The sequence below is a fragment of the Piliocolobus tephrosceles genome, chromosome 6 (genome assembly GCF_002776525.5).
Source record: "Piliocolobus tephrosceles isolate RC106 chromosome 6, ASM277652v3, whole genome shotgun sequence".
Taxonomy (NCBI): domain Eukaryota; kingdom Metazoa; phylum Chordata; class Mammalia; order Primates; family Cercopithecidae; genus Piliocolobus; species Piliocolobus tephrosceles.
Genome location: NC_045439.1, coordinates 2,322,700 through 2,334,716, shown reverse-complemented (window position 1 = coordinate 2,334,716; position 12,017 = coordinate 2,322,700). Strand labels below are relative to the sequence as shown.

The window sequence follows — 12,017 nt, the reverse complement described above, 5'->3', positions numbered from 1 at the left end:
GAAATAAATGTGTGTGCCTCTTTTCACACATGCACAGATGCCTCTCCAGGCAGGAGCTCTGCATGCCAACACATGCCTCCCTAGTGCCTAGAGCGGTGCTTGGCCTTTGCATGGTGGCGCAGGCACAGACAGGTTGATGCTTATGGAGAAAGGGTGAATCCGCTATGCCCATTTTGGGAATCTATCGGAAGTTAAATGTTTGCAGCTCCAGGCAGTGTCTCCTGATGATACAAGGGGAGCACCACCCTGGGCCTGCCTGCTGGGCACAGAACTTCTGAGAGGAGGAGGGTTGGAACAAGCCCACAAATAACGATCTTTTTCCCTTTTTTGGAGATAGGGTCTTGCTCTGTTGCCCAGGCTGGAGTGGGCAGTGGCACAAACACACTTACACAGCCTCAACCTCACTGGCTCAAGTAATCTTCCTGCCTCAGCCTCTTTAGTAGCTGGGGCTACAGGCACGTGCCACCACGCCTGGCTGATTTTTAAAAATTTTTTGGCAGGGCGTGGTGGCTCATGCCTGTAATCTCAGCACTTTGGGAGGCCGAGGAGGGTGGATCATCTGAGGTCAGGAATTCAAGACCAGCCTGGCCAACATGGTGAAACCCCATCTCTACTAAAAATATAAAAATTAGCTGGGTGTGGTGGCACATACCTGTAATCCCAGCTACTCGGGAGGCTGAGGCAGGAGAATCGCTTGAACCCGGGAGGTAGAGGCTGCAGTGAGCCGAGAACGCACCACTGCACTCCAGCCTGGCCAACAGAGCGAGACTCTGTCTCAAAAAAAAAAAAAAAAAAAAAATTTTGTTGCTTTGCACAGCAGCAGTGTTGTAGCCAATGAGATTTATCCGAGGTGTGATTATTGCTAATTGAAAACTTTTCCCAATACCCTGCCGTGATGACTTGCAATATAGTCGGCATTGGCAGTGTTTGAGAGTCTCTGTAAAGAGACCGAAAAAGAAATTTTTTTTTATAGAGATGGGGTTTCACTTTGTTGCCCAGGCTGGCCTCGAACTCCTGAGCTCAAACAATCCACCTGCCTCGGCTTCCCAAGGTGCTGAGATTACAAGTGTAAACCACCAAGCCCAGCCCACAAATAATCATCCTTAGACAATGTCTAAAGACATAAAGAATGTCTGAAGACAATCTTTAGACAAATTGTCTCATCATTTTTCGACAATACCGAGGTGCAGGCCTTGTGTCTGGTGGTGGTGGGGAAGAGATGGTTGACCAGGGCCTTAAAGATAATACAAATAATTAACGTGTGTTTGCGGCAGGGCTGGCTTCCTGCTGTGGTCACTCCAGTGTAGGGTGAAAGTGTTCCAGCCTGGATAGCTCTCCCATGTCTTTGGCATTCCTGAAATTAGGAGACCGTTTTCATTGACTTTCTAGTGTTTGCCATTCTGGTGGATTATCCTTCTTCTATACTGCTGGATCGGGTTTGTGGATTTGTCTAGCATCTGTGTAGAATAGGGGAGTGGGGACCCTAACCCTCACTAAATATGGAAGTTCCTGACTGCTTCTCAGATGGGAACTCAAAGCCTTTATAGAACTGAGACTTAGAACAGGAAGCAAGAATGCTAGAAACTTGCTAACATTTTCTCTTCATTATTCCCTGGCTGTTTCCCCATGGTAGCTTTGTGTCATGTACGTGCACTTCCAGGAACAGAGTGCAGGGGAACCATCTCAGTGTCTCCCCTTCCAAATCTTGGCTTCTGGAGGGAGAGATGCTGGGGTGGGAGTGCTCCTTGGTGGAGTACTCAGGAGCTTAATAAAAGCAGAGGGAGCTGGAGAGCAAGGTCTGGCCTGCAGAGCTGGCACAGAGAAGCCTGGTGTGGGGCTGTCCAGCCTACCAATATACAGTTAAGAAGAAAGGAGGGCCGGGCGCGGTGGCTCAAGCCTGTAATCCCAGCACTTTGGGAAGCCGAGACGGGCGGATCACGAGGTCAGGAGATTGAGACCATCCTGGCTAACACGGTGAAACCCCGGCTCTACTAAAAAATACAAAAAACTAGCCGGGCGAGGTGGCGGGCGCCTGTAGTCCCAGCTACTCGGGAGGCTGAGGCAGGAGAATGGCGTGAACCCGGGAGGCGGAGCTTTCAGTGAGCTGAGATCCGGCCACTGCGCTCCAGCCTGGGCCACAGAGCGAGACTCCGTCTCAAAAAAAAAAAAAAAAAAAAAAAAGAAACCCCGTCTCTACTAAAAACACCAAAAAATAAGCCAGGCGTGGTGGTGTGCACCTGTAATCCCAGCTACTTGGGAGGCTGAGGCACAAGAATTGCTTGAACCCGGGAAGTAGAGGTTGCAGTGAACCAAGATCGTGTCACTGCACTTCAGCCTGGGTGACAGAGTGAGACCCTGTCTCTCACACACACACACACACATATATCCTTTCTTCTTGTTTTTTTTTTTTTTTTGAGACGGAGTCTCGCTCTGTCGCCCAGGCTGGAGTGCAGTGGCCGGATCTTAGCTCACTGAAAGCTCCGCCTCCCGGGTTCACGCCATTCTCCTGCCTCAGCCTCCCGAGTAGCTGGGACTACAGGCGCCCGCCACCTCGCCCGGCTAGTTTTTTGTATTTTTTAGTAGAGCCGGGGTTTCACCGTGTTAGCCAGGATGGTCTCAATCTCCTGACCTCGTGATCCGCCCGTCTCGGCCTCCCAAAGTGCTGGGATTACAGGCTTGAGCCACCGCGCCCGGCCGAGACGGGGTTTCACCATATTGGCCAGGCTGGTCTCGAACTCCTGACCTCAAATGATCCACCTGCCTCTGCTTCCCAAAGTGCTGGGATTACAGGCCTGAGCCACTGCACCTGGCAGAAAAAAGATTTTCACAAGAACTGGAAGGTTAACTCCCCTCCCAGACCCAAAGATGCAGATTCGGCCTGACCAGCAGGAATGCAGGTGTGCCTCACTGTGATGAGGGCAGAACTGAGGCTGCTTCTCAGGTAACTGTGAGGGTCTAGCTGCCCTCCCACCCCCACCCGCAGACAAGAGGGCCGGATAGAAGAGCCTCCCAGCATAGCCAATGGGACACCATGAATCATAGGCTTGTACTGTGGAAACTAGCAATTATGGTAATTCCTCGCACTACAAAGGGCTCTTCCTCTTACCAAAGGACATTTTACTCCCCCAAGCTGCTTCTCTTCCCTTTTAAATAGCAGCTCCTCGGTGAATAAAGGCAGAAACATGTGGTTATAGGGAAGTATAAAGGAAGATAACATCTCTCACATAATGGCAAACAATGATTTGAAAATATTGGTTATGTAAAGCAGTTTATGTGAATGATAACTAGAAGATAAATACGGAAAAGTAACTGAACACTGCTGACGCCTCTCTGAGCTTGCTTTGTGATGTGTGGGCAGCTAGAAAAAGCAGCTCATTGTTAGGTGGCTCCTGTAAACACTTCCTGATGGGGAGCCTGTGAGCAGAAAAGAGCAGGCACAGGCCTGGACAGTGGTCATGCACTGTTAGCATGAACCCCGCTGAGCAGCAGACGCCCGCCCAGGTCAGCTTGGAGGAGGGAAGGAGTCGCTGTCCTGGGCCACAGTCTAGGGGGTGGACCCTGGTGCCATCCGTTTTGTGAGACTCACGTTAGTTTCTACCAACAGCCAAATACCACAGATGCAAAGACTTGGGGGAGAAGTCCATGAACATTGTCTGAATGTATGGTAAAGAAAGAAAAGAAAAATTAATCATTTGTGGAAATGTAGGCTTTATTGTTTTAATGGGAAATTTGGTGATTTTATACAGTTTTGTTTTGTTTTGTTTTGTTTTTTTTGAGACGAAGTCTCTGTAACCCAGGCTGGAGTACGGTGGCGCCATCTCGGTTCACTGCAACCTCCGCTTCCCAGGTTCAAGCGATTCTCCTGCCTCAGCCTCCCAAGTAGCTGGGACTACAGTCACCTGCCAGCACGTCAGGCTAATTTTTTTTTGGTGGAGACAGGGTTTGGGGTTTCTCTGTGTTAGCCAGGATGGTCTTGATCTCCTGACCTCTTGATCCGCCTGCCTTGGCCTCCCAAAGTGCTGGGATTACAGGCGTGAGCCGCTGTGCCCAGCCTGTATATAGTTTTTAGACTGATGGGTAAAATGTTGAAGGTCTGTATTGCAGTTCTGCCTTTACTTTCTAAAAAGGATTCCTAAATTGATCCAGCATCAAATCAGTATATTTTAACCCTGACGATGAGCAGTATAGTTTCAGGTCTTGAATAGTGGGTTCTCCCACTGTAACTCCCTGACAGTTCTTCCTGCCCATTGCACAAACAAAATCAGTTCATTGCAGTAAAGAAAGAGTTTAGGACTGGGCGTGGTGGCTCATGCCTGTAATCCCAGCACTTCGGGAGGCCAAGGCGGGCAGATCACCTGAGGCCAGGAGTTCAAGACCAGCCTGGTCAACATGATGAAACCCCATCTCTACTAAAAATACAAAAATTAGCTGGGCCTAGTGGCAGGTGCCTGGAATCCCAGCTACTCAGGAGGCTGAGGCAAGAGAATCGCTTGAACCCGGGAGGTGGAGGTTGCAGTGAGCCAAGATCACACCACTGCACTCCAGCCTGGGCGACAGAGCGAGATTCTGTCTCAAAAAAAAAGAAAGAGTTTAATTGATGTGAGGCCAGCCATGCTACATGGAAGAGTTATTACTCCAATTAGTCTCTCCACGCATTTGGGGGCTAGAGTTTTTCTAAAATAGTTTGGAGTAAGGGGTGGTGGTGGCTGGGCAGTGGGTGCTTGCTGCCGATTGGTCAGGGCGCAATCACAGGGGTGTGGGAATCATCCTCCTGCCAGAGTCACTTCTGGGCGGGTCCAGGAGGAGCCATCACGTTGGACTTGCAAAACACCTGAAAAGATACCTCAAAAGACCAATCTTAGGTTCTGCAATAGAGATGCAGGAGTAATTGGAGAAGTTGCAGGTCTTGTGACCTCTGGAATGACAGCTGGCACCTTACCCGAATTCAGACTCCTCACCTCTTCCTAGCCTGGTGGGGTCTCTCATTAGCTTCAGAAAGCTTAGCAAAGGTGGTTGAGTTTCGGGAAAGGGCTGTTACTATTTAAAGCAGAAACTAGGCCCTGTTTGGTGGCTCCCACTTGTAATCCCACCACTTTGGGAGGATTGGGAGTGGCCGAGATCACGCCACTGCACTCCAGCCTGGCGACGAGCAAGACTCGTCTCTAAATAAATAAATAAATCCAGATTGTGCATTTTATAATACTAGATGCTCGTTTTGTCATATGTTAATCCAATTTACTTCGTTAAAGGTGTCAAGATTCTGCCCTCCAAGAAAGTCTTGCCATGATTGGATAGGACCCCCAGACAAATATTCAAACCTTCGACCTGTTCACTTTTACATACCTGAAAATGAATCACCATCGGAACAAAAGCTTAGAAAATTAAGACAAGAAACACAAGAATGGAATCAACAGTTCTGGGCAAACCAGAATTTGACTTTTAGTAAGGTAAGTTTCAGTTTTAGATCAGAATGAGAAACAACACAGTTGGCCACTTGAGGGTGCTAGATATTTAGTGTTTGCTTTGCGATTTGTCTCAGTCCCTCCCCCACACTGTATGTATGTGTGGATGTGTGTATATATACGCATGTAATTTTAAAAACTAATATGTAACTGTATATAAGAGATGGTCATTCATAGAACCACAGATCTTGAGACTTTGAAGGAAGCAATGTGTGAGCAGCAGAGCCAGAACTGGAAGTACGTGTTTTACACACACATATGTGTGTGTGTTTGTCTTTATGAGAATACCGGTTTTTTTTAGGTGGGGCATGGTGGCTCTGCAGTCCCAGCACTTTGGGAGGCTGAGATGGGCAGATCACTTGAAGCCAGGAGTTTGAGAGCAGCCTGGCCAACGTAGCGAAATCTAATCTCTACTAAAAATATAAAAATGAGCCAGGTGTGGTGGCACATGTCTGTGGTCCCCGTGACTTGGGAGGCTGAGGCACAAGAATTGCTTGAACGGGGGAGGCGGAGGTTGCAATGAGCTGAGATCGCACCATTGCACTCCAGTCTGGGTGACAGGAGTGAGACCCTGACTCAAAAAAAAAGAAACCCAGTTTTTGTGACATGTTGGATTCTTCCTGAGAATTCAAAAACATTTTTTTGTTGTTGGGTTTTTTGTTTTTTTTTTTGAGACGAAGTTTCACTCTGTCACCAGGCTGAAGTGCAGTGATATGATCTCAGCTTACCGCACTCTCTACCTCCCAGATTCAGGCGATTCTTCTGCCTCAGCCTCCCAAATAGCTGGGATTACAGGCACACGCCACCACGCCCAACTAATTTTTGTATTTATAGTGGAGACCAGGTTTCACTATGTGGGCAGGATAGTCTTGATCTCCTGACCTTGTGATCCACCCACCTCAGCCTCCAGAAGTGTTGGGATTATAGGCGTGAACCACCGTGCCCAGCCGAGAATTCAAAATTCTTAACAAGATACTTATAAATAAACTGTGTAAGAAAAAAGCATAAATAGTCTAAACCAGAAGAAAAACATTTAAACTTTTTTTTTTTCTGAGATGGAGTTTCACTCCTGTTGCCCAGGCTGGCGTGCAATGGTGTGATCTCGGCTCACCGCAACCTCCACCTCCCTGGTTCAAATGATTCTCCTGCCTCAGCTTTCCAAATAGCTGGGATTACAGGCGCTCGCCACCACACCCGGCTAATTTTTGTATTTTTAGTAGAGATGGGGATTCACCACGTTGGCCAGGCTGGTCTTGAACTCCTGACTTTCAGGTGATCCGCCTGACTTGGCCTCTCAAAGTGCTGGGATTACGGGCATGAGCCACTGTGCCCGGCAACATTTAAACTTTGATTTGCCATTTGAGTGGGCTATGTCAGGTGGGGTGTATTTATCATATTCTGTGGATTTTTTTTTTTTTTTTTTTTTGAGACAGAGTCTCACTCAGTTGTCCAGGCTGAAGTGCAGTGGCATGATATCGGCTCACTGCAACCTCTGCCTCCCGGGTTCAAGCAGTTCTCCTGCCTCAGCCTCCTGAGTAGGTGGGATTACAGGTGCCCACCATCATACCTGGCTAATTTTTGTACTTTTAGTAGAGACGGGGTTTCTCCATGTTGGCCAGGCTGGTCTGGAACTGCTGATCTCAGGTGATAAAGTGCTAGCATTACAGGTGTGAGCCACTGCACCTGACCTATTCTGTGGATTTATACACAGTGTCTCCCAAGTTTATTGAACATCTTTTCAAATCCTATTATAAACACAAAACTTTTAACCACATTCAGAGGGTTTTAAATGAGCTTTGAGATGGGTCACTTGCTTCTCAGAAAATCCACATCTGCACTTCTCCAGGACACTGTGAGCTGTGCTCTAGCCAAAGAAAAATGGAAAGACAGAGAAAGTTCTGAGAGCCTTTTTTTTTTTTTTTTTTTTTTTTTTTTAGGAAAAAGAAGAATTTATTCACTCAAGACTAAAAACTAAAGGCCTGGGCCTGAGAACTGAATCAGGTTAGTGCATTTGTTTGGGTTTTTTGGGTTTTTTTTTGCTTTCTTTGTTTGGGTTTGAGCAAGTCCATGAGAAGGTAAAGCAAGGGCAGTGAGAGAAGTGGGGAAGTTTAGGGCAGTTCTTGGCCTGCTTTGGGGCAGTGCTCGGCACACCCCTGTCCAGGTTCTTTTGCACACCCAGTTCCCAAGCATGGCTCTCCAATCTCTAGCTCCCTCTTCTCTCTCAGGAGTTTAGGTGGTTATGATGGATGATGACCACCTTCTTTTTTTTTTTTTTTGAGACGGAGTCTTGCTCTGTCGCCCAGGCTGGAGTGCAGTGGCCGGATCTCAGCTCACTGCAAGCTCCGCCTCCCGGGTTTACGCCATTCTCCTGCCTCAGCCTCCCAAGTAGCTGGGACTACAGGCGCCCGCCACCTCGCCCGGCTAGTTTCTTTGTATTTTTTAGTAGAGACAGGGTTTCACCGTTTTAGCCAGGATGGTCTCGATCTCCTGACCTCGTGATCCGCCCGTCTCGGCCTCCCAAAGTGCTGGGATTACAGGCTTGAGCCACCGCGCCTGGCCTTGATGACCACCTTCTGACCTTTGACTTCCATCCTGAGGTCTCAGCCTTTGCAGCTTCTCCCTCTCCAAACCAGCTTCTCTTCTGATCCCTGATCTCAGTTCACTGCTCAAAATAGCCTTTCCTTATTTTCTCTTGGTGTTGAAGTTAGGCCTGAGTGACATCTCATGCTGTTCATTAAACAGATGTCTGCTGCCAAAATGTTGTTCTGATAGAAAATCCAAAATCATCGACCCCAAAAGCCAAGTCTGTCATTGGGCTAAAGTGCCATTCCTACTAATCCTTTACCTCACCTGATTCATTTAAAGTAAAGGGCTGGGAGCTTGAGTTACCCCCATGCCAGGACCTCTGTTGCTGTTTGCTGGCCGCTGGAGAGGTGGGGTCTTGCAGGCCCTGGAGAGGTGGGGCCTTGCAGGGCAGAGCTGGAGCAGATGCTGCATCCAACAGTAAGCATGAGAATGAGCACTCCCAGTTTCGGGTCCTGTGCTGGACACTGTGCAAGTCCTGTGCATATATCACCTGTTGCATTTCCCACAGTGACCCAGTGAAGTAGATACTGTTACCTTTACCGTTTTATAGAAGAGCAACCTGAGGCTTCCCCAAAATTACACAGTGAGAATGTGGTGTGGCCTGGATTCTCACCTCGGGAGTCGGATTGCAAAGCCTCCCTGGGCCTCACCACGCTCCATGGCTGTCAGCAAATTCCATGCTGACCTGGTGTGCGTGTGTGTGTGCGCGCGTGTGTGTGCGTGTGCGTGCACGCGTGTGTGCATGTGCGTACCACATGTGCCATGCCATGTCCGTAGGTCTGTCATATCAGGTAGGACTAGGTCGGCTCATGCCTTGGAAGTGCTTTGGAGACAGCCACTCTCCTGACAAATGGGAGTTGTTGTTTTGATTCTTACTAAGGTCTCAGAATCCTGTTAATGGCTTTGCTGAGTATTGAAAGGCTGGCCTTAAATTAGGTTTGAAAATGAATTTCGTGCTGGGCGCGGTGGCTCAAGCCTGTAATCCCAGCACTTTGGGAGGCCGAGACGGGCGGATCACGAGGTCAGGAGATCAAGACCATCCTGGCTAACACTGGGAAACCCTGTCTCTACTAAAAATACGAAAAACTAGCCGGGCGAGGTGGCGGGCGCCTATAGTCCCAGCTACTTGGGAGGCTGAGGCAGGAGAATGGCGTAAGCCCTGGAGGCGGAGCTTGCAGTGAGCTGAGATCCGGCCACTGCACTCCAGCCCAGGCGACAGAGCGAGACTCCGTCTCAAAAAAAGAAAATGAATTTGGTAATAGGACAGGATGTGTTAAGGAAGGGAAGCATGAAGGGAGCTGCCTGCTCTGGCAGCTGTTGAAAGTTAGCAGGCCGCAGTGCCTGCAGTGGGAGTGGGGCAGCAGGCGTGTCACCTTGGGCCAGAGCACGTCTTGTACACGGTTGGACCAATGCGTGAGGATATAGGTCCCCAAGAGCCAAGAGAGGGGGAGCTTTGTTGAATACATGATGTTGGAGAAACCTTTGGCCCAAAAGAACAAATTTAGATTCGTTCTCCCTGCAATACAAATATGTTCCAGTGGGTCAAAATGTTAATTATTATTAATTTTTTTTTCTTTTTTTTTGAGACAGGGTCTCTCCCTGTCTCCCAGGCTGGAATGCAGTGGCACCATCTGGGCTCACTAGAGCCTTGACCTCATAGCCTCAAGTGATCCTCCCACTTCAGCCTCCCAAGTACCTAGGACTACAGGTGCACGCCAGCACCACACCTGGCTAATTTTTGTGTATTTTGTAGGGACGGAGTTTTGCCATTTTGCCCAGGCTGGTCTGAAACTCCTGAACTCAAGTAGTCCACCCACCTTGGCCTCCCAAAGTGCTGGGATTACAAGCGTGAGCCACCGTGCCCAGCCAAAAAGTTAATTATTAAAAGTCAGGCCAGGTGCGGTGGTTCACGCCTGTAATCCCAGCACTTGGGGAGGCCGAGGCGGGCGGATCACAAGGTCAGGAGTTTGAGACCAGCCTGATCAACATGGTGAAAACCCCGTCTCCACTAAAAGTACAAAAATTAGCCGGTTGTGGTGGCAGGCGCCTGTAATCCCAGCTACTCAGGAGACTGAGGCAGGAGAATCACTTGAACCCAGGAGGCAGAGGTTGTGGTGAGCCGAGATTGCGCCGCTGTACTCCAGCCTGGGTGACGGAGCGAGTCTCTATCTCAAAAAAATAAAAAAAAGTAAGTCGATTATTTATGGATGAAAGAGTTAGATATATAGTTCCTAGCTGTAGAGCATCTAATAGGATGTAACAGACTCTCTATTATCTGGAGGAATGATGCCCTCCTGAGCTTGAGGGTCAAGATAGAGAGATTCAAGAACATCAAAGCTGAAAACATCAGTGTTCAGACTCCTTTTGATCCACCTTTCTGGACAGGAGAGTTTGCTGAGCAGATGTGGGGGTGGCTCAGTACCCGGGGCAGGGTGGAGCTGGCCCCAGTCATGGCCTGTGCTCAGACGCTAAGACCAGAGCAATTTCTTCCTCGTGTTCAAACTTTTCTCCTAGGCCACTGCTTTACCTTTCTCATGCTATAAACTGGCTTTCTCTGCCTCCTTGTTTATCCCTCCTAAGTTCAAGGAAGCAGTCTGCTGAGGAGGCTGCCTTTCCCCAGGCTGGCACCAGCCCAGTTGGGAGGTGCCGGATTAGCTGAGGCGGAGGTGGGGCTTGTGCAGAGAGCCTGGCTGCTGCCATGGAGACGGGAGGAAGCAGGCAAAAGAGCAGGCCTGCTGGCAAAGGATCAGAGGGCTGGGCAGACACAGGGATCAGTGTTCCGGAAATGCGAGGAAGGGCAAGTGCTGGCAGCAAAGGTGACATGGGCAATTTGGACTTCAGGAAAACCTGCCACAAATTTGCAGAAATAACACACTTTTTTTTTTTTTTTTTTTGAGGCGGAGTCTCGCTCTGTCACCGGGACTGGAGTGCAGTGGCCGGATCTCAGCTCACTGCAAGCTCTGCCTCCCGGGTTTATGCCATTCTCCTGCCTCAGCCTCCGGAGTAGCTGGGACTACAGGCGCCCGCCACCTCGCCTGGCTAGTTTTTTTTTTTTTGTATTTTTAGTAGAGACGGGGTTTCACCGTGTTAGCCAGGATGGTCTCGATCTCCTGACCTCATGATCCGCCCGTCTCGGCCTCCCAAAGTGCTGGGATTACAGGCTTGAGCCACCGCGCCCGGCAATAACACACATTTATAGACAAGTAACGTGACTGTAAGAAGAAAAAATTGCTCAAACTCTAAATTTTACAAGGCATATTTGTTGATTTCTTTGAGATGGAGTCTCACTCTGTCACCAGGCTGGAGTGCAGTGGCATGATCTCGGCCACTGATTCAACAAGAAGTCATCATTTCATGCTTACTCAATTCATGGGGGAATGTTTTCAGTCTTGAGACTCAGTGCTGGTGGAGTTACATCAAAGGTGGATGGCAGTAGAAAATCCTCAGTCCCTTTTCCGGAAGGATTTAGCTAAACATACTACACATATCCCAGGAAGCAGGAAAGTGATGCTCATGAATCATGTGTAAGAATTCATGTGGAGAGCCAGGCTTCATGACTCACACCTGTAATCTCACCACTTTGGGAGGCTGAGGTGGGTGGATCACTTGAGCCCAGGAGTTTGAGACCAGCCTGGGCAACATGGTGAAACCCTATGTCTACAAAAATTTAAAAATAAAAATAGGCCGGGCGCGGTGGCTCAAGCCTGTAATCCCAGCACTTTGGGAGGCCGAGACGGGTGGATCACGAGGTCAGGAGTTCGAGACCATCCTGGCTAACACGGTGAAACCCCATCTCTACTAAAAATACAAAAAACTAGCCGGGCGAGGTGGCGGGCGCCTGTAGTCCCAGCTACTCAGGAGGCTGAGGCAGGAGAATGGCGTAAACCCGGGAGGCGGAGCTTGCAGTGAGCTGAGATCTGGCCACTGCACTCCAGCCTGGGCGACAGAGCGAGACTCCATCTCAAAAAA

The 12,017-nt window shown here is 49.1% G+C and overlaps 1 protein-coding gene and 1 non-coding gene across 4 annotated transcripts in view; both read left to right on the top strand.

Annotated features, from left to right (window-relative positions):
* The first annotated feature begins 805 nt into the window (after positions 1-805).
* LOC111538395 lies at positions 806-947 on the top strand. The gene has a single exon (XR_002730319.1). It is a non-coding gene; the product is annotated as a U4 spliceosomal RNA (small nuclear RNA).
* Positions 948-4,998: 4,051 nt separating this feature from the next.
* The window catches only part of LOC111538332 (cytochrome c oxidase assembly factor 8), a 23,075-nt gene continuing 16,056 nt past the window's right edge, over positions 4,999-12,017 (top strand). For all 3 annotated transcript variants that reach the window (XM_026447516.1, XM_026447518.2, XM_026447517.2), the window contains exons 1-2: positions 4,999-5,447; positions 7,400-7,463. In XM_026447516.1, coding sequence (XP_026303301.1) covers positions 5,223-5,447; positions 7,400-7,463 — 289 coding nt within the window. In that variant the 5' untranslated portion in view covers positions 4,999-5,222. The remainder of the gene's footprint in view (positions 5,448-7,399; positions 7,464-12,017) is intronic.